We start from the raw sequence: 21,417 nt of genomic DNA, 5'->3' as shown, positions 1-21,417 counted from the left end.
ATATCATGCATTCAGGAAAGGGCAGCATGGTGGTGCAGTGGTAGAGTTGCTGCCTTACAGCACCAGTGACCCGGTTTCGATCCTGACTACGGGTGCTGTCTGTACGGAGTTTGCACATTCTCTGGGTGACCTGCATGGGTTTTCTCCGGGTGCTCCAGTTTCCTCCCACACTCCAAAGACGTACAGGTTTGTAGGTTAACTGGCTTGGTGTAAATGTAAAATAGTCTTGTGTCTGTGTAGGATAGTGTTACTGTGCAGGGATCGCTAGTCGGTGCGGACTTAGTGGGCGGGAGGGCCTGTTTCCACGCTGTATCTCTAAACTAAAAGTAAATGTTCACACTGAAAAACGTCATCAGGCTAGGAAGCAGATAACCGGAGGTGGAGTGAATAATTCTGAACAATCTAATGAGAGGTACACAAAATTAGGAGAGGTTTTCAGAATGAAAAGGTGGTATTCACTCAGTAGTGTGTTAGGAACAATGTTAAGCTTGTCAACCAACGTTTAGAGTTTCAAAATAAAAGTGCAGAGGCCTTGTTGGTTCTCCCACTGGAAACCATGGCAAGGAAATTAAATCCAAAATAACTTTTAAAAGGAATGCAGATGAAAACTGGGAAGTGAAAAATGAAAACAACTGCTCAGAGAGAAGGCAGAATAAAGGGCTTGGATAGCTAAAGAATGTCAACACAAACAAGACTGGCTTCCTTGTGTCAAGGGTTATGGGGAGAAGGGAGGAGAATGGGGTTGAGAGGGAAAGATAGATCAACCATGATTGAATGGCGGGGTAAACTCGGTGGGCCGAACGGCCTATTTCTGCTCCCATGACCTATGAAAACCAAGGGATATGGGGAGAAAGCAGGAACTGGGTACTGATTTTGGATGTTTAAGAAGGATTTTGGATGATCAGCCATGATCATATTGAATGGCGGTGCTGGCTCTAAGGGCCGAATGGCCTACTCCTGCACCTGTTTTCTATGTTTCTATGAACCTGGGACTACAAAACTGTACGATCTGAACATCGCCATCTAGAAACTAAAATATTTAGGGAAAAATGGATTAAAACACTAGCATGACACACAAGTTAACTTTAACCTCCTGATTTGAAGCAGCAAGCTGGCAGAAAATAATTGCTTACCTTCAGGGAGTTGCACACTATTGGCCCACCCATGGAATGCGCAAGCTCCGGTTGGAAACCCTGATGGACCGGGAGGAAAATCAGAGATGCCCTTTAACCTCAAAAGATACTCTCAGGAACTCGGGAGTTGACAAGAATGAAGACAAGAATAGAAGTGATGCAGAAGGTTCCCTTTAAATAACGGAGCCTCCGTTGTATTAATACAGGTCCACCAACAATTTTTCAGCAACTGCTTTGATTCGAACAAAATCACGAGAGAGTAAGTGAAATCCCACCCCCAGAAGCCGCCCGCCAAATGTGGCGCCAAGGACGGGTAATTTTCCCCCTGCGGCTGGACCTCAACCTCATTGGGACATCCTCGGCTCTAGAACTCTGGCCCGGCCGGTGCTGGCAGATCCGTTCCCATAGCCGACTTCCAAGTCCGACTTTGCGGACCTGGGTATCACGGTCCCTTCGGCTGCCAGGGCCGACTGTTCCAGTACCATTGGACTCCTCTCCGAGGCCATGACCCCTGGGTTCCAGAGAAATCGATAAACCGCAGAGGCTCTGGAACCAAGGGTGCTAGAAAATCGGTGGTGGACCCGCACAGCCTCCAATGTTGCCTCTCTTTTGCAAAGCTTGCCCAAGATTGGAGCTGCAAGGTTCACAATGGTTAACCGTTTTTCTTTGAGTAGTTGATTTATAAAAAAAACACATGTCATTTCAATATAGACGGGGCACAGTTTACCGCTGGTATTACTCCTTTAAGCGTGGTCGCGCCTCTGACTTTGCCTTTCAGTTTTTTGTCGGACTTTGTTCGTTTCCCCTCTGACTTAGTAGGGTCAAGCAATTTGTTTCCATAGATAGCGGCCACAAATCCATTGGCTGGCGATCGCTTATCTATATAATAGCAGTGAAAGCCTTGCACAATCAACCCTGCCATCACCAAGGGACACTGCATGCCAATACATGAATTAAACGGGGCACACAACACAAAATGCTGGAGTAACTCAGCAGGACAGGCAGCATCTCTGGAGACAAGGAATGAGCGACATTTGAAATGAAATGAAATGAAATGATTCAATTTATTGTCATTGTCAGTGTACAGTACAGAGACAACGAAATGCATTTCGGGTAGAGACCCTTCTTCAAACTGGGCAGTTTACATTTGGATAGAAATTCGTTACAGATAGCTGAATCTCTGTAAAGGGCCTGTTCCACTGTACGGGCTAATTCAAGAACTCTCCCGAGTTATTAAAAAATCAAACTCGTGGTAAGCACGTAGAATGTACGTTGCGTGTACGTCGGAGCTTGGGACGTCCCTTAGCGACTCGTAACGGCAGGTACTCGGGAAATAGCTCGTGAAGACTCTTGAAGATTTTTCAACACGTTGAAAAATGTCCACGAGAGCCCCGAGTACCTACGAGCGGCTATTACCGTAATTCTCCGAGTTCCAATCAGGGGAGAACTCTTGAATTAGCTCGTACAGTGGGACAGCCCCTTAAGTAAACACTTTGTTTTTTTCATGTGCATTTCCTCTGACCGCATCCATTGCATCTGTTGTTCCCGATGTTGGCTCTTGTACATCGGCGAGACCACGGAAACACTCAGCAACCGTTTCGGTGAACACTCACGCTGGGTAAGCCGAGGCCTAAGGGATCTCCCAGTTGCTAACCATTCCTATTCCCACACTGACCTTTCTGTCCTGGGCCTCCTCCATTGGCAGTGTGAGTACACATGTGAATTGGAGGAACAGCACCTCCCTTTTTGCTTGGGCAGCTTACAACCCAGCGATATCAATGTTAACTTCTTTAATTTTAACTAACTTCACCTCACACTCCCCTCCCCACTTATCCCCCTTCCTCCACCCTAGTAATTTAACCGTTCTACAGTTCGCAACAACGGATTCCTCTTGAGATCACACCTTCTCTTGTCAAAAATTGACCTACCAGGGAACCTCCCTGCCCGAGGTCATCTGTTACCAGTCCTAATTTGTCCTGGTCCTTTCTCGCCTCCAGTCCCCCCCCATCCTTTTTCTCCAGAGGCTATCTGACCCCTTTAAGTTACTCCAGCACTTTGTGTTTTAGTCACCCTGGATTTGCGGGTAGACAAACAAACAAAATGCAATGACAATGAGAAAACAGAAAACAAAAGCAAAAACATTGCTTCCCTTCCCAGTCGTTCAAATCAAACTAATCACAAGGTACTGCATTTAATCTAACGTGAAAAGAATTCGCATTCAGGATTAAAACTATTCAATGTCCAGAAATTCTTTCTGCCGAGCATTTGGAGTTTATATTCTCACATGCTGCCTGATTTGCTTGAAGTCGTCTGTAACATTATGCTCAGAGTGTATCATAAGTGATAGGAGCAGAAATAGGCCATTCGGCTCATCAAGTCTACTCCGCCATTCAATCATGGCTGATCTATCTTTCCTTCCTAACCCCATTCTCCTGCCTTCTCCCTTTCTCCTCTGACACCTGTATGTCAGATATGAATAATAGCTCGGTATTACATTATTATGAAGCACTCCAGCACTTTACACAATCACCTTCCAACTCCTCAGGCATGTCTGCCTAGTCGTCAGTGGACCTGCCAAACTTCAGAAATGCCTCCTTCAAAGTTTGAAACATAGACAATAGGTGCAGCAGTAGGCCATTCTGCCCTTCGAGCCAGCATCGCCATTCAATATGACATGGTTGATCATCCAGAATCAGTACCCCATTCCTGCTTTTTTCCCCCATGTCCCTTAAGTTTGCCCATAGTGAGTGAGAATGGGCATGAAGAAGGGAACGGGAGGTGTATTCTTAAACTAGGTTGGAAATAAAGTCATAGCGTCATACAGTGTGGAAACAGGCCCTTTGGCCCAACTTACCCACACCGGCCAACATGTCCCAGCTACACTAGTCCCACCTGCCTACGTTTGCCCCATATTCCTCCAAACCTGTCCATGTACCTGTCTAACTGTTTCTTAAACATAGGCAGAGTCCCTGTCTCAACAACTTCCTCTGGCAGCTTGCTCCATACACCCACCACCATTTGGGTGAAAAAGTTACCCCTCAGATTCCTATTAAATCTTTACCTTTCACAATGAACCTATGTCCTCATTTCAACCTACTCTGGGCAACAGACTCTGTGCATCGACCCAATCTATTTCTCTCATGATTTGATATGCCTCAATAAGATCATCCCCACATCATTGAATGTTTACAGCTGTGTGGGTCAGGTCAAACTAGAAACCAAAATTTAGTCAGTATTAAGACTTCTGATAATTTAAACTCAACCTGTATTTTAACAAGTTGATTCCTGGTGAAAAAAAAAAAGCACAGCAGAAATTCACAACAGAACTGGCAACTCAGATGGTGCAAGTTCAACTTCCAACGTGAAACATTGCAAATCAGAATTCAAAGAGCTGGAATATTTATCCTGGCACCAAATTGGTCCTTCAGGGGTTATGGGGAGAAGGCAGGAGAATGGGGTAGAGAGGGAAAGATAGATCAACCGTGATTGAAGGGCGGAGTAGACTTGATGGGCCATGGTGCCTAATTCTGCTCCACACACAGTGATCGGAAGGGATTCCTCACCACCTCAGGCTACCTAGCAATAAGGGCAGAGCTGCTGCCTAACAGCACCAGAGGCCCGGGTTCAGTCTTGACCTCGGGTGCTGTCTGTATGGAGTTTGTACGTGCTCCCTGTGACTGCGTCGGTTTCCTCCCACATCCCAAAGACGTGCGGGTTTGTGGGTTGATCAGCCTCTGTAAATTGCTCCCAGTGTGCAGGGCGTGGATGAGAAAGTGGAATAATATAGAACTAGTTTGAACGGGTGATCAATGGCCGACGCTGACTCAGTGGGCTGTAGGGCCTGTTCCTGTGCTATAGCTCTAAACTAAGTGGCGGCACGGCTCATTAGTGGTGGCATGGTGGCGTAGCAATAGAGTTGCTGCCCTACAGCGCCAGAGACCCGGGTTCGATCCTGACTATGGGTGCTGTCTGTAAGGAGTTTGCACGTTCTCCCTGTGACCTGCGTGGGTTTTCTCCAAGATCTTTGGCTTCCTCCCACACTCCAAAGACCTACAGGCTTGTAGGTTAATTTGCTTGGCAGTTAGATAGAGCTCTTAGGGATAGTGGAGTTAAGGGATATGGGGAGAAGGCAGAAATGGGGTACTGATTGTGGATGATCAGCCATGATCACATTAAATGGCGGTGCTGGCTGAAAGGGCCGAATGGCCTACACCTGCACCTATTGTTCATTGTCTATAAACGTAAAATTACCCCTAGCGTGTGGGGGGGGGGGGGGAATAGTATTAGTGTACAGGGATCGCTAGTCAGTGCAGATATGGTGGGCCAAAGGGCCAAATTCTGCACTGTATCTCCAAACTAAACTAAGTTAAATAAGTACTGATATCCAAGCACTAATATTATTCTCTTGCTTTGAGAAACTGTCAGTGGTGGGCAGTGAGGAATTTGCAACAATATAGACCAACAATGAACAAGCTCTGTAAGTGCTGAGGCTGGGAAAACTGGCAAGGACTGCTGTCACAGCCAACTCACTACTACTACTTCATCCCCTCGTTATATTTAACTCTATTCAGCCAAGTTTGTGGAAGGTCAAGAAATGTTATGCTTCATTATTTGGCTTTGCTGAGGATTATTAAAACTGAGTGCTACAGGACACAAACAAAGGAATAATGAGGGAATTCACAGGGAAAAAAAAAACATGAATGGGGGGAAGGTGGGGGGGGGGGGGGGGGGGGGGGGGGGGGAGGAAAGTTGAGGAAGATCCACCTCCTTAGTGTGAACTCACGCAACGGGTCCTTTTGCACCTTGCTCACAAATTGCTTATTGCTAATGAAGGGAAGGAATTATCTTTATTTCTCCTCACAGCAGGGGAAGCGAGCGTCTTGTCTTTGATGAATAACAAGACTATCATCGAAAGACACAAAATGCTGGAGTAACTCAACGGGACAGGCAGCATCTCTGGAGAGAAGGAATGGGTGATGTTTAGGTTCGAGACCCTTCTTCAGACTAAAGGGTCTATCCCTGAAACGTCACCCATTCCTTCTCTCCAGAGATGTTGCCTGTCCTGCTAGAGTTACTCCAGCATTTTGTGTCTATCTTCGGCTTAAACCCGCACCTGCAGTTCCTTTCTACACAAGCCTCAATCATCTCCGGCTTCACTGCAACATTGCAAAAAGAGAAAAAAAAACCCCACACAACTTTTACAGAGAGAGTTGTTCTTGTTGAATGTTAACAGGAACAGCCCGTTCAATATTCCCCCAAACATTCTTGAAGTAACCTAATCATGCATCAAAGATCAATTGAGTACCCATTGCAAATCTTGAAATCAATTAATATTATTTCCTAATTAAACTGTTTAGAAAATAGCAGGGCGATTGTGAAAGGCAGATTAAAGTATTCAACATCTGAAAAGTTGCTGAAACTTGCATCCCGTGGGTATTCACATATTAAAGCAAAGAATAGAATAGAATAGAATAGTTTCTTTATTGCCATTGTAACATGAACCATGTACAACGAAATTTAAAATAGGGCCTTTAAAATCTACCATTGGAATTGCTCATTATGAGGGCGGTTGAGGAAGCAGCATCAGTTCAAGTCAAAGCAATAAAATAAGCTAAACATCCATCAAACCGCAAACACCAGGTCAATAACATTCATAGACACCAAATGCTGGAGTAACTCAGCGGAACAGGCAGCATTGCTGGAGAGAAGGAATGGGTGACGTCTCGGGTCGAGACCCTTCATCAGACTGGTTAGGGATAAGGGTAAGATATAGATGATGATGTGGAGAGAAAAAGAATAATGAATGAAAGAAATGCAAAAAAGTGACGATGATAACGCAAACAGGCCATTGTTAGCTGTTTGTATGATGAGAACGAGAAGCTACTGTGGCTTGGGTGGGGGAGGGATAGAGAGAGAGAGGGAATGTCAGGGATACCTGAAGTGGGAGAAATCAATATTCATACCACTGTGCTGTAAGCTACCCAAGCAAAATATCAGATTCTGTTCCTCGATATTGCATTTAGCCTCACTCTGACAATGGAGGAGACCTAGGACAGAAAGGTCAGTGTGGGAATGGGAAGGAGAATTAAAGTGCCCAGCAACAGGGAGATCTGGTAGGTTCAGGCTGGGCGGAGCAATAACGTAATTTCTTCCGAAGATCGACACAAAATGCTAGAGTAATTCAGCGGGACAGGCAGCAACAAAAGTTTCTCACTGTACCTCGCTACACGTCACAATAAACTGAAACTGAATCTCTGGAGAGAAGGAATGGATAGCGTTTTGGGTCGAGAGCTTTCTTCAGACTGTCTGATGAAGGGTCTCGACCCGAAATGTCACCTCTTCCTTTTCTCCCAAAATGTTGCTTGATCTGCTGAATCACTCCAGCATTTTGTGTTTAAACCAACATCTGCAGTTCCTTCCTACACATGTAATCCCTTCTCTTTTAACTCTGGCAACTTTAGCAGACGACAGCTGGACTCAAAGTTCCAAAGAGGTCTGGAGTTACACAGCACATTGAGAGCAAGCACAGCATCATTTGACAAGAAAGGTAGACACAAAAAGCGAGACTAACTCAGCGGGTCAGACAGCTTCTCTGGATAAAAGGATAGGTGACGTTTTGGGTCAACACTGAAGAAGGGTCTCTACTCGAAACATTTACACCCGAGCAGTATGAATTTTGACTTCTCTAATTCAAGTCACCCTTGCTTTCCCCCTCTCTCCATCCAATCAATCAATCAATCAATCAACCTTTATTGTCATCTTGCAAAGCAACAGCTGTACAATGCAAAATGAAAAGACGTTTCCCAGGGAATACCAGAGCATCGCACATGAAACTTAAAATATTTCACACACAATAACAATAAAAACAATCCAGTCCCTGATGAAACAGTATATATAAATAGTTAAAAGCATGTAAAACAGCAACATTAAAATACTCCCCCTTCCTAGTTCTCCGACCAGTCTGACTGTCCCCCTGATTAAATTGTATCTCTGTATGCTTCGTTGTCACCTTCTCCTAGCTAGCAATGATCTATTTTACAAGTTCCTTAAACCGCATCTCCTTTGATGTCTCATTTTCACACCTCACCCTTCCTTATCTCCGTATCTCCCACTCCCCCCCCCCCTCTCAGTCTGAAAAAAAGTCTCGACCCAAAACGTCACCCATTCCTTCTACCCGGAGATGCTGCCTCTCCCTCAGAGTTAGAATTTTGTGTCCATCGTTTGCTGCCTGTCCCACTGAGTTACTCCAGCTTCCATGCATCGATGTTCGGCTTAAACCAGCATCTGCACACAATGATGTCTAAAGCACGCGATCAGATCAAACAAGGCACAAGCGACTAGGAATTCAAAGCTCCACTTACCGGCTCCCTTGTCAGCTCTTCGATCATGATGCTGTCCCGGGCATACGGACTCCTGTTCAATGAGTAGGACCTATCCGAACTGAAGGAGCGGAGGCTGGTGTGTTTACAAGTTACCATTCAAGGGGCAGTTGATAATCAGACAGGCAGAGGGAGGAAAAGAAAACTCATTAATTCATGCATGCAGCTTCCAGGGGAGGGGGTGAGGGGTGGGGTCATGGGAGGAAACCCACCAACAGCACCCAAAAACAACAACAAAAAAAACAAAGAGCAACTAAAAAAAAGAAACTGGCGTTTTTATTGTTTGTTTGCAGAGTGATAATTTAAAACAGTTCAAAAAGAGAGAAGTCGTTGATTTGATGAACTCACAAAAAAAAGATTGGAATTACTAAAAGAGGGACGGACTCAAACTGATGAACGAACCCCGAGTTAGACACAAAAATCTGAGCAACTCAGCGGGACAGGCAGCATCTCTGGAGAGAAGGAATGGGCGAAGAAGAAGGGTCTCGACCCGAAACGTCACCCATTCCTTCTCTCCCGAGGTGCTGCCTGCCCCGCTGAGTTACTCCAGCTTTGTGTGCCCATCGTCGGTTTAAACCAGAATCTGCAGTTCCTTCCTACACAATAAAACCCGACTGTAAGGTCCACACCAGCTGCAGAAAGCAACTGAAAGTTAACTCCGCTGTGTATGCAGTACCAACAACTCACGTCCACATTAAACTTGCACTGAAATGTTTACCAAAGAACACGCTTCACACAGAGCCACAAAAGGGGACATCTGGACAGCTGTGCAAAATGTTTGATAAAAGTGTTATATTTCGAGAAACATCTTAAACAGAGAGAGAGACAGATAAAGGGGGAAAGATGGAGATCACAATGTTATCATGTGGGCATTTTCCGTTTGTGCAGCTTACAACCCAGTGGTGTGATCTTTGATATCTCTAATTTCAAGACACCCTTGCATTCTTTTCCTCTCTGTCCCTCCCCCCATCCTGCTAGTTTCACTGTTTGTATCCCTTCGTTATCACCTCTTCCACAGACAACAACGGACCATTGTGGGCTCCCCCTTTCCTTTGTCATCGGTGCCGGCTCCGATTGGTTCTGTACCTTTTCATACCTCTAGTTTTCCCTCTCACGACTGTTTGCAGATGGGTCTGCACCAGAAACGTCCCCCATTCCTTTCCTCCTGCCTGACCTGCTGAGTTACTCAGCTTTGTGTGTCTATCTTTGGTGCATACCAGCATTTGCAGATCCTTCCTACACAGGTAGGTCTAACTGCTGCACTTCAATGATAAATGACACAATTTATCGGGCAATTTGTTATTTATTAACCCCGAGCCCTTGCACAACCTAAAATTACTGAAAAATAACTGCAGCCTGCAAAATGTCCATAATTGCATTTTTTTTTACCATACCTCAAGCATTAACCTAAGCTTCAATCAACAATATTGTCACTACATTTTAATCTTTGGCTGTTATCCTATGGAGGATTTTCAAAAGTGTGTAAAGGTTAAAACCGCTTCTCAAAAATGGTATCTGGGCTTTAGCGAAGAGTGACACGATTATTTTTAGTTCTTTAAAATTTGTGCTAATAAAGAAAATGTTTGGAACGGAATTAATCCATATTCACCCTTCGCTTAAACCCAACGAGTGTTGTCCACTACTTTTACTTCAGGGAACACACGTCCATAGCCTCATTTTTATTTTATTGGCTGCATGTTCTACAAAGCATTGCACAGAATTTCCAACTACATGTGGACAAAGGAAATCAAAAGGGCTGCATTTTCCTAGAATCATTCACACCATGGGAACTTCCAATCAATAATCAATGAAGTATTTTAATCTGGTCTGGTGACTATTAGGGTGCAAACATTGACGGCTACTTTTGTGCAACATAGTCCATAAACTGCAAAGAGATAATGCCGTGATCAATTGCTTTTTCCGCCCTTTTTGAGGGATCACCGTTTGCCAGAACACCAAGAGGGCTTCCCTTACTGTTTACCTAGTGTTGGAGAAACTCAGCAGGTCAGGCAGCATCTGGGGAGGGAATAGGCAGGTGATGTTTCAGATCAAGGCCCTTCTTCAGATCCACTGAAATATCAGTGGATATTTTTTTTAAGGCAGAGATAGATAGATTCTTGATTAGTACAGGTGTCAGACTTTACGGGGAGAAGGCTGGAGAATGGGGTTAGGAGGGAGAGATAGATTAGCCATGATTAAATGGTGAAGTAGACTTGATAGGTCAAATGGCCTAATTTTACTCCAATCACTTATGACCTGTCTATTCCCTCCTTAGATGCTGCCTGACCTGCTGAGTTGCATTTTGCTTTTTGCTCAAGATTTCTTGCATCTTGCATCGCCTTAGCTTTCATCTAATGCTAGAGAATGTTTAAAGCAATCTGAAGGGACAGGCACCTCACCTGGCAGAAAACCTCTTCATCATTGTATCATCTCCGCAGTGTTATACCAAAATGTCAAGACTGAGATTTTTCTTAAGTGGATTTTGAAAGCATGGATGCCAATCGCTGAGCAGTGACTGATAGATCATGCCTAAAAGATGCCACAATTTCAAGTGACCGAATATGGATAAGATGCTTTGAATGCAACTCCTTGCTCTGATGACATTTCAGTTCCAGTTATGTTCAGGTAAGCCACGTCTGTTAATACAACAGCATTCATAAGTGATAGTGGCATTCGGCCATTTGGCCCATCAAGTCCACTCCGCCATTCAATCATGGCTGATCTAACTCTCCCTCCTGACCCCATTCTCGTGCCTTCTCCCCACAACCTCCGACACCAGTACTAATCAAAAATCTCTATCTCTGCCATAAAAACATCCACTCTACAGCCTTCTGCGGAAAAGAATTCCACTACCAATGCAATTACAGTCCAGGGTAAAATAGGGGGCTCTCAGTCATGGCTTAGAAAAAGATCTTAATATCCCCAATACCTTGCACGGCTACAGAAATTCTCTCATAATATTCTGGGTCTGCGAGACCACAATGGCAACTCCAACACGTAATAATCTCCAAATATTCAAATAAAATCAAACATTTAAAAAATGCCCAATATTTATAAGCCAAAGTAAGCAAAGGTCCAAACGTAGTTGCTCTGCCCTTCTGAATTGACAGTCCCCCTGGAAGTTACATACAATTGCAATCTTAAAAGCCAACTTATCAACCACGATGCAAGAGCTACAGCAAGCCAGCGGGTAAAAAGAGAAGAAACAACCAAGGCTTTAACCCTTACTATGGCCAACAGATACCCAAGTGGTGTTAACAGCAAGTAATGGGTTAATGCTTTAAGGGTTAACATCCATGCCAGCAAGAGACACAGCAACAGGACTGATCATGTAGGTCCACAGGCTTCTAATATAATCATGGAATCCACCGTTCAAAGATACCCAGAATAACACCCGCTTATGAATATCAGTCAAAAGCTGCAAACTTAAATCAATCCACACGAAAAAATTAAAATCAATAACATCAGTCAGTTAAAACCGAAGGAATTCAGATCTATCAAAACGTGGAATTCAGGTACTGAATTTATCTAAACCGACTTCAATTCATTTTAATTAGCTTGCGTGTTAAATTACATAGCGGGCTTTGGCCGATGCATAACAGTCTCGTCCATCGGGGATGGGATCCGTGGGCAGAGAAAGAAAATAAATTAATTATTTCATGCTGTTGCGGACACTCCTGAGTGCGAGCAAAGAGGACGAGAAAATATTTTCAGAGTTCGGGAGCATTGTTGGAAAGCTTGACCAATAATTGCAGGTGGTTAGCAATTGTCATTGTTTTTGACAAAGACAAAAACAAAAAATGGAGAGGAAAAAAAATGTGACGAAGCTGACATTTTTTTTTAAGTGAGGTGGGATTGTTACCCATGACGTTATTTTGGCACTTGAACTTCAGTTACAGTAGGGCCAGAGACTTGCCAGAATGAAATTGCTCAAAAAATTGCACGGAAGACGCAAGGAAAATAAAGACTTTAAAAGAATGGACTTTAGGAAAATGAGCAATTTAAAATATGAATCCGTCCACAGTTAGTGCAAAAACAAGGCAGAAAATGTTTAAACCAGAATGGATTTTGGATAGATGAAATATGCTAAATTAACTTTCTTCAGTGCATTGTGGACAAAGGTCATGCAATATACTTGGGATTTCTAGAAAACATTAGAGCGATATTCCACATTGGCACTAAAAAGACCAAGGAGTGTCAGGATGTGGGGGGAGATAAAGGTTCAACATAAGAAACAGAAAGTTGTTACGAATGGGAATGTGTCAAACAGCAATAGGGTGAAGAGATAAATATCCCAGAACATACCCGTCATAAATTAGAACCACATGTCCCAAGTATCGAGATTTTAAATAGTTTACTGAGTTTGTGCCACAACTATTCAGAAAACCCAATATTAGCATTTTTGTTGTACTGTTTCCCATGAGCAGTGGTTTTCACAAATAGGGGAATGCAGTTTCAATCAGTCAGAGGGTGGCGAATCTTTAGTCAGAGGGTGGTGAATCTGTGGAGTTCACTGCCACAGAATGCCGTGGAGGCCAAGTCAATGGATATTTTTAAGGTAGAGATCGACAGATTCTTGTGTCACAGGTTATGGGGAGAAGGCAGGAGAATGGGGTTGAGAGGGAAAGATAGATCAACTACGAATGAATGGCGGATGGGCTAAATGGCCTAATTCTGCTCCTTGAACTTATGAGCCCAAATCAGATGTATGTTTCCGTTCCTCATCCCGTGCCAGAGGGTCAAATAACCGAATAACTTATATCCATCCACCCAAATGGCCCCCCTCCCCCCACAAACGTCAACAAATGGCAACGGCACAAAACTTGCTTTCATTTTATAACTGTGCGCATTATTGTCTCTTCCTGGACAGTATCTTAAGAGTAGAGGATGATTTGCTTCCACTCCAGTCCTCAGGAATGGAAGACTCCAGCACGTGGACGCTTTTAATGCGAGTGGCTGCTCACACACTAACCCCCAGGGGGCGACGGTGGAGCGATGTCTTTGGTCGAAACAACGAAAGACCAGGCTCTGCTGCAGATAAAGTGCTCTCGGCACATTCCACAGACGAGTGGGCTGGTGGATTTGTTAATCCTGGGCAAATTGGAGAGGCCAGGACACTAAAATTGAGTAAAGGCTTCTGGGCCATTTGGTCAATTTAAAAGTGCTTTCTGTAGAAATGGGACAAGCTGCAGAATGGTGCTAGTTTGTCTAGAGCCTAGACTAGAGCTGCAGGAAAAGAATGGGAACATCTGCAGACCCTGACAATTAGGTGCAAAATGCATAGAATGGATTGGATGTATTGCAAACCAGACATTCACATTGTAAATAATGTTGCAAAGCTTTACTTTGCTGGATGTTGATTGGATTAAGTATTGAGCCTTGTCTGGTTTTCTTGCACATCAGGGCAAATGTTGCAATGTTCGTTTCCTCTGAGAAATACTGTTTGAATACAATGCATTAGCCACTGTATGATCGGGTTAGGGAAACATCTGTCGTGTACGGGGTTAATCGATATCTGTTATTGGATTGTAAAGAGACCATCCCCATATGGTTCGGCCCCACGAGGTGAGAGGACCTCGAAAAGTTCGCTACCATGAGGTCCTGTGTCGATCTTCTGGGAGAGCGCTTGGGACTGCGTGACCTTCTGGAGTGTCTCTGTTTGAACGAGGCCAAGAGGGCTTGATCAGGCAGATACGAGGATCGAAACCATGGTGGTTAGGTACAGTAGTGGGAACTGTAATTGTGTTTTGTCAAAATAAAGTTTAGATGCGGAAGTGCTTGACTCAGTGATTTTTGATTGAAACTAGACTGGGGGGGGGAGCTTAGAATGAGCAATTTACAGATTAACTGGCAGCTATTAATTACTCCTGGTGTGCAAATGAATGGTGGAATCTGGGGGAAGGGGGTGTAACTGATGGCATGGCGGGTAGAATCCACATCATATCCGGGGGGGGGTGGGAACACTCAGTGTCCCTTGGCCTGCACGATCTCCCAGTTGCCAAACCTTTTAACTCCCCTCCCCAGTCCCACACTGACCTTTCTGTCCTAGGCCTCCTCTGCTGTCAGAGTGAGGCCACACGCATATTCATAAAATCATTAGTTAGAGGAGCAGAGTTAGGCCATTCGGCCCATCAAATCTACTTCGCCATTCAATCATGGCTGATCCATCTCTCCCTCTCAACCCCATTCTCCTGCCTTCTCCCCATAACCCTGACACCCATACAAATCAGTGTTCCCCAATCAAAATTGTAAATTGTCGCCCAAAATCGTAATTTCACTTGGGCAGCTGTCAACTCAACGGTATGAACATTAGTTTCTCTCATTTCAAGTAACTCCTGCATTCCTTTCCTCTCCTCTACCCTAGTCGTCATACTAGTTCCACAGCTTGCATCCTTGCATCATCTTGTTCACACATCTTCTCCAGTCAACAATGTGCCATTATGGACTCCACCCTTCCTGAAATCATCTGTTGCCAGAGATAGACACAACATGCTGGAGTAACTCAGCAGGTCAGGCAGCATCCCTGGAGAAAAGGAACAAGTGATGTTTTGGGTCGAGACCCTTCTTCAGACTGGTTGCCGGCCCCGTTTTGTTCTGGCCTTCTCTACCTTTCAGTCTGAAGAAGGGTCCTGACCTGAAATGCCACCTATTCCTTTTCTCCAGAGATGCTGCCTGACCTGCTGAGTTACTCCATCATCTTCCAATATCAGGGGGTGCCCAGCGAACAGGTCCTGCCAGGCCAGGCTGTTTCTGGATGGTGAAACCCAGGCCACGTCTTTGGGTGTGGCAGCACCATCCATGTGGTAGTGGAGTAGGGGTATGAAAGGGGCTCTGGCACATGATGGAAGGAAGAGCGGAAGAGGGCAAGGTGTGGCTGGACTGAGGCAAGACCTGCAAATATGCTGGGGGTTTAGTTTAGTGTTGAGATACACGGCACAGTAGCGCAGCGGTACAGTAGCTGCCTTAGAACACCAGAGGCATGGTATTGGGGCAGACGGCACAGTGGCGCAGCGGTAGAGTTGCTGCCTTACAGCGTTTGCTGCGCCAGAGACTAGAGTTCGATCCCGACTATGGGTGGTGTCAGTACAGAGTTTGTACGTTCGCCCTGTGACTGCGTGGGTTTTCTCCGAGATTTTCGGTTTCCCCTCCACACCACAGACATACAGGTTTGTAGGTTAATTGGTTTGGAATAAATGTAAAATTGTCCCTAGCATGTGTAGGATAGTGTTCATGTGTGGGGATGGCTGGTCGGTGCGGACTTGTTGGGCCGAAGGGCCTGTTTCCGCGCTGTATCTCTAAACTAAATTAGCTTAAGGCTTGGGCAGATAACTTGAGCAGGTGGTTAATGAATGAGACACCAACGAGGTTAAAGGAATAAACCCTGAGAATTTGCCTACGCACCTGTCATTCCCACCAGCTATCATTTGCCTAACAAATTTCCCATCTAACATTCTGCTTCTGGTGCCAAGAAGGCTCTTTCATAAATTGTTTTTTTACACAACACCAAAAATAATATCACAGCAGCAATTAAATTCAGAAGGGCCAGAGGTATGACAACGTAAAACAAAAAAGAACTAGATGGGGGCAGGGCCACAATGTTGGAAGGATAGGAATTTTAAAGGTAGAAATATAAACATCTTCAACACCAAAAAAAGCAGGGAGGCACAGCATTAGATTTGCAGGGGCCAGAGTCCTGGGTTCGACTAGACAACGTGAAGTCTTATACAACTGGTAGAAATATAACTAGATTGGGGGCAGGGCCATTTGCAATGTTGGAACAAGGATAGGAATTTTAAAGTTGATGCCCAACAAGAATTTATCATGAGCAGGGTCGTGAGCGAAAGGGTTCTCTGCGAGTTAGGACATAGATTGCAACATTTTGGACATCTTCAAGTTCAAAAGAAGCAGGGAGGCACAGTGGCGCAGCGGTAGATTTGCTGCCTTACAGCGCCAGAGTCCTGGGTTCGATCCCGACTACGGGTGCTGTCTGTACAGTACGATCTCCCCATGACCTGCGTAGGTTTTTTTCCGGGAGCTCCGGTTACACCCCAAGCTCCATATACAAAGTGTTGGCTTGGTATAAATGTAAAATTGTCCCTAGTGTGTGTGTAGGATAGCGTTAGTGTGCAGGGATCGCTGGTTGACATAGACTCGGTGGGTCGATGTGTCTGTTTCCATGCTGTATCTCTAAACCAAACTAAAAACTAAACTAATAGGGAAGATACAATTGCTCAGAGGGTACAGAGGCAAACATGATGATTTGGGGTACTAAGAACATGTAAAATGAAGGGGGGAAAAAATCAAGCATCATAGGATGTGAAACATGTATGTTACAGATAGTAGCTGTTCATTGTTTACCAATTGCCAAACTAAACCCTTCCAGCATTTGGCCCTGTAAGTCACGGCTGGTCAAGTACACATTTAGATGCTTTATAATGATGCGATGAGAGTATTTTTCCTCCGCACCTTTTATGCAGTCTATTCCATACTTTGGAATACCTTCCACTGATTGATAAAAGTTTCTTCATCTTCCCTCCAATTGTTCTAACAAATAATTTAAACTTCTTCCCCATGATCTTGAGCCACTGCCAAGGGCAATAGGTCCTTCCTCTTTATTTTATTTTAGGCCCCACTTTAAAAAATATATATATATATATATAGATATATAGATATGGATATATAGATATAGATATCTCGAAAATTGCCCCCAGTGTGTTTAGGATAGTGTTAGTTGGTGGTCAGTGCGGACTCGGTGAGCCAGAGGTCCTGTTTCCGTGCTGTATCTCTGAACTAAACTACAGCACTTAAACCGATGCCTCACTAATGTTGCATCCTCACTAATACTGTGTAGGAGGATGATCAGAGAAAAAAAAAAAACTAAGTAAGGCGCCTCACAACCTCCTCCTGCATTCCAACGAACTGGCAATATCCTCAAATTTCCTTTCCAGTGTAATCACATTTCCATTCGTTGTGAGCAGAACTGTGGACAATACTTAAAACGATGCCTCACTAATGTTGCATCCTAACTAATACTCCCCCACCCAAGTCATCCTGCCAGTTTCATTGTTTGCATACCTTCGTTATCACCTCTTCCACAGCTAAAAATGGACCATTGTGGGCTCCCCTTTCCTTTCTTATCGGTGCAGGCTCTGAATTGCTCTGTACCTTTTCATACCTCTAGTTTCCCTCTCCCCTGTCTCTCAGTCTGAAGAAAGATCTCGACCCAAAACATCATCCATTCAAAAAAATAAAATACATTTTTGTTGTTTTTTTTATTCCTTTTCTCCAGAGATGCTGTCCCACCCGCTGAGTTACTCCAGCTTTCTGTGTTTATCTTCGGTTTAAACCAGCATCCGCTGTTCCTTCCAACACATAACATTCAGCATGTCTTCTAACTACCTCTGACCTTTTCTGCTACCTTTAAGGATCTCCCCTCCAAACTCCCCCTATTCATCTATACCTCATTTATTGTGCATGTCCTTGTTTTGCTGCACCTCTTCAATAGCACATTGATCTTTAAGTAGTGTAAGAGAGATAGAAGATCACAATTGTGATTATAAGAGCAAAAGCAACAGTGAAGTACTTTGGTTACCCCAAATATCATCTTGGATAAAATCAGTGTAAAGGGGGCACAGAATCGGAAAATTACTTTCAGGGATCTTTTGCAGTCATTGATGGAGCTCCAGATTAAGCAGACCAGCACTATTCTTTGTGTATATTTGTTTACCTTGAGATCCTTTGTTCCCAAATATCTTCCATTGCTCCAAGACAGTTTTAACTTCAAGTTTCAGTTTACACTGGTCGGTGCGGACATAGGTGGCTCGAAGGGTCTGTTTCCGCACTATATCTCTAAACTGAACTAAAAAGCCAAACAAAACTGGGAGACACAGAATGTTTCCTACAATTTTATCTTTAGCCTATAATTGAGTTACATATAACCTGGGATCATTGAGTGTTTCGGGTCTTTCAACATCAGACACCCACACCCAGGCGACCCAGCCGTGGTTGATCAGACCACCACTTGTGTTCAGGTGGCATTCGCTCCTCCCCATGGACCTCCTCTCATGATCCAGAGCCATCTCAAGGCCTTCTCCACTGCCTCTGTGGTGTTCTTGATGGCTCTTCTCCTCTCCATTCCATTGAGGCCCAGTGCACTCAAGGCTTTACTACATCAAAGTGCAGTCACCAAAATGGCTTCACTGGCCTAACCATATTACCCACAACTAAACCCAGAATTATTCCCCAACTCAACCCCGCATTACTTCTGCATAGGCTTTCCAGATATTGACTAAAAAAAAGTTCCCCTCCATGTTTTGAATTCTGTACCCTCTCTGCTATGATCCTATATAGTCTTAGGGTGAATGAAATACTCCACAATTATTTCCCAGTTTATTTTGCATTTGCCTGGTATTTGGCCTTTTATCCCCCTCAAATGTTTTGGACATCTACAGTACACTCCAAACATTGTGATTTCCCCCTTTTGTTATTTATTTAGCCCTTGGGAGTCCTTTTTTAAGTTTAGAGATACAGCGTAGAAACAGGCCCTTTGGCCCACCGAGTCTGCACTGGCCAGCAATCCCCACATATGAACACCGTCCTATTCACACACACTAGGGACAATTTACATTTATACAAAGTCAATCAACCTACAAACCTGTACGTCTTTGGAGTGTGGGAGGAAACCGAAGATCTCGGAGAAAACCCACGTGGTCATGGGGAGGACGTACAAACTCTGTACAGACACCACCCGTGGTCGGGATCGAACTCGGCTCTCTGGCGCTGAAAGCGCTGGAAGGCAACAACTCTACCGCTACGCCATGCCGCCTTGCCCCGATACGATTTGATAATGTTTCTAATAGTATCATCCCTTCTCACTGCTATAATTGCTTCTCTAATAAATGCTGGCAACCATCCTTACCCACCCCACCCCAACACGAAACTTTGCAACCAGGAATAGTATGCTGCCATTCCTGACCTGGGGTGGCATATCTTGGGGGAGGCTAAGGTTAGAAAGGAGGAGACTGTGCTATTTTTTTTTGTTAAGATTTTTAACGAGGTATGTTGCCAGGTCTAAAGGGTCTGAGCTATGGGGAGAGATTGACTAGGCTGGGTGTCTATTCCTTGGAGTGCAGGAGGATGAGAGGTGTATACAATCATGAGGGGAATAGATTGGGTAGATGCACAGAATCTCTTGCCCAGAGGAGGGGAATCGAGGACCAGAGGACATAGGTTCAAGGTGAAGGGGAAAAGATTTAATAGGAATCTGAGGAGTAACTTTTTCCACACAAGGGGTGGAGGGTGTATGGAGCGAGCTGCCAGAGGAGGTAGTTGAGACTGGGACTATCGCAACGTTTAAGAAACAGTTAGATGGGTACATGATTGGAGGGATATGGACCAAACACAGGCAGGTGGGACTAGCGTAGCTGGGACATGTTAGCCGGTGTGGGCAAGATGGACCGAAGGACCTGTTTCCACACTATATCACTCTATGACTCTATCTTGCAAGGCACTCATCAAATTGGGATCCAGAGAGATTCATGTACCAGAAAAATTAAGTCCGGATCAAAAATGAAAGCCAGGAATAGCATTTTAATGAATATGTTAAATTATTACTTAACGCCGATTAAAAAAAGTTAATTGACGTCACATGCAGCAAAATAAATGAAATTACATAAAGAAATGAGAGCAAAATGGCAAGTCTGTGGCTCGAGATTCAAAAGGCATCTATGGTTCAGCACCTCAAAAGGTTATCCCTTGGTTTAGAAAGGTATTTCACAAGGTAACTGCATTAGTTATTGAAATAAGAGATATACCGCTCTACACCAATTGTATTATTAAAATATATCTCTATTTTGGGAGGGTAGAGTTTCTGCACTAAAACTAGTGACGTGGGTGTAGGGCGAAAATTGGGGAGCCTAGCACTCCACATATGCTAATTAAAATGAAACACTTGCTTGCAAATATATACTGAGAAGGTTGAGAAAGGAGGTGGCTGAACCATGATAGTCATCTGTCACTGAATTCCCTTTCTTCAACCAAAATATCACAAATTCATAAAGGTGTCATATCAGAGGCACCCTACTTCATCCAAACGATCAGAGAGCGCCCAATTTAGCGAGTGGCGTATCTTTGAGCAAACAAAAGCAGCCTTGAGTGGATTCGAAATTGGCTCCAATCTATAAAACTACCACAGACCCAATGATCAGACCAAGCTAACGCTGACTGGCAGGACTATACGGCCCATTTGAAAAATTGCCTTTCAGCACCGGACATTCACACGCATCCTGGGCAAATTTTGTTGGGACAATTCGTTCCAATACGGTGAGAAACAATGTGGCTTTCAGAAACAATTGTAGGCCATGCCAATGCACATCTTGGGTTGGTGAACCCTACAAGACTACCTGTGCAGGTGCAGAGGGGTGGCAGGTGAGTCTCTCTAGTAGCTGAAGCAGCTCAGACACCTAAACACACATCACATCACTACCAACTTGGAACAGAGAGACCGGCATGGTTGCTAAAAAAAATAAATAAACGCTCCGTGTTATCTTACCTGATTTTAGGACTTTTTAAACAAATTGTGGAGAAAAGAAAGGAAACAGGAGAAAATAGAAGTGATTAAAGAATCAGAAGAAGCAGAAACAAGTAATAATTATAGTGCTGTGGTCCAAAGTCTACAGTTTCCTTTTTAATCTACACAGCCCACAGAAAACATGTTAGATCACATTATTTCTCCATGATTAACAAGAGGCAACATTTTATTAAGGTTTACACACCATCAATCTGTGCCCTTATTAATGAGGGGCCAGTTTGAAAAATCAGACATGTACAATACACCCTCTAAACATTGTTAGACACAAGCAACACCTGTTAGTTAATACATGCATGCTTAAAACACATTATGTTCA

At 44.2% G+C, this 21,417-nt stretch overlaps 1 protein-coding gene across 16 annotated transcripts in view; it reads right to left on the bottom strand.

Annotated features, from left to right (window-relative positions):
* ank3b (ankyrin 3b) overlaps positions 1-21,417 on the bottom strand; it is a 287,522-nt gene that overhangs the window by 71,011 nt on the left and 195,094 nt on the right. For 11 of the 16 annotated variants that reach the window (XM_055647217.1, XM_055647218.1, XM_055647209.1 and 8 more), the window contains 2 exons: positions 8,495-8,588; positions 1,134-1,193 (listed from right to left, as the gene is read on the bottom strand). In XM_055647217.1, the coding sequence (XP_055503192.1) occupies positions 1,134-1,193; positions 8,495-8,588 (154 nt within the window). The remainder of the gene's footprint in view (positions 1-1,133; positions 1,194-8,494; positions 8,589-21,417) is intronic. The other 5 variants (XM_055647213.1, XM_055647216.1, XM_055647224.1 and 2 more) reach the window with 2 other exon arrangements.

Source organism: Leucoraja erinacea, chromosome 15, assembly GCF_028641065.1.
Source record: "Leucoraja erinacea ecotype New England chromosome 15, Leri_hhj_1, whole genome shotgun sequence".
Taxonomy (NCBI): Eukaryota; Metazoa; Chordata; class Chondrichthyes; order Rajiformes; family Rajidae; genus Leucoraja; species Leucoraja erinaceus.
Note: the sequence above shows the minus strand (reverse complement) of the source record. Positions and strands in the feature narration are given on the sequence as shown.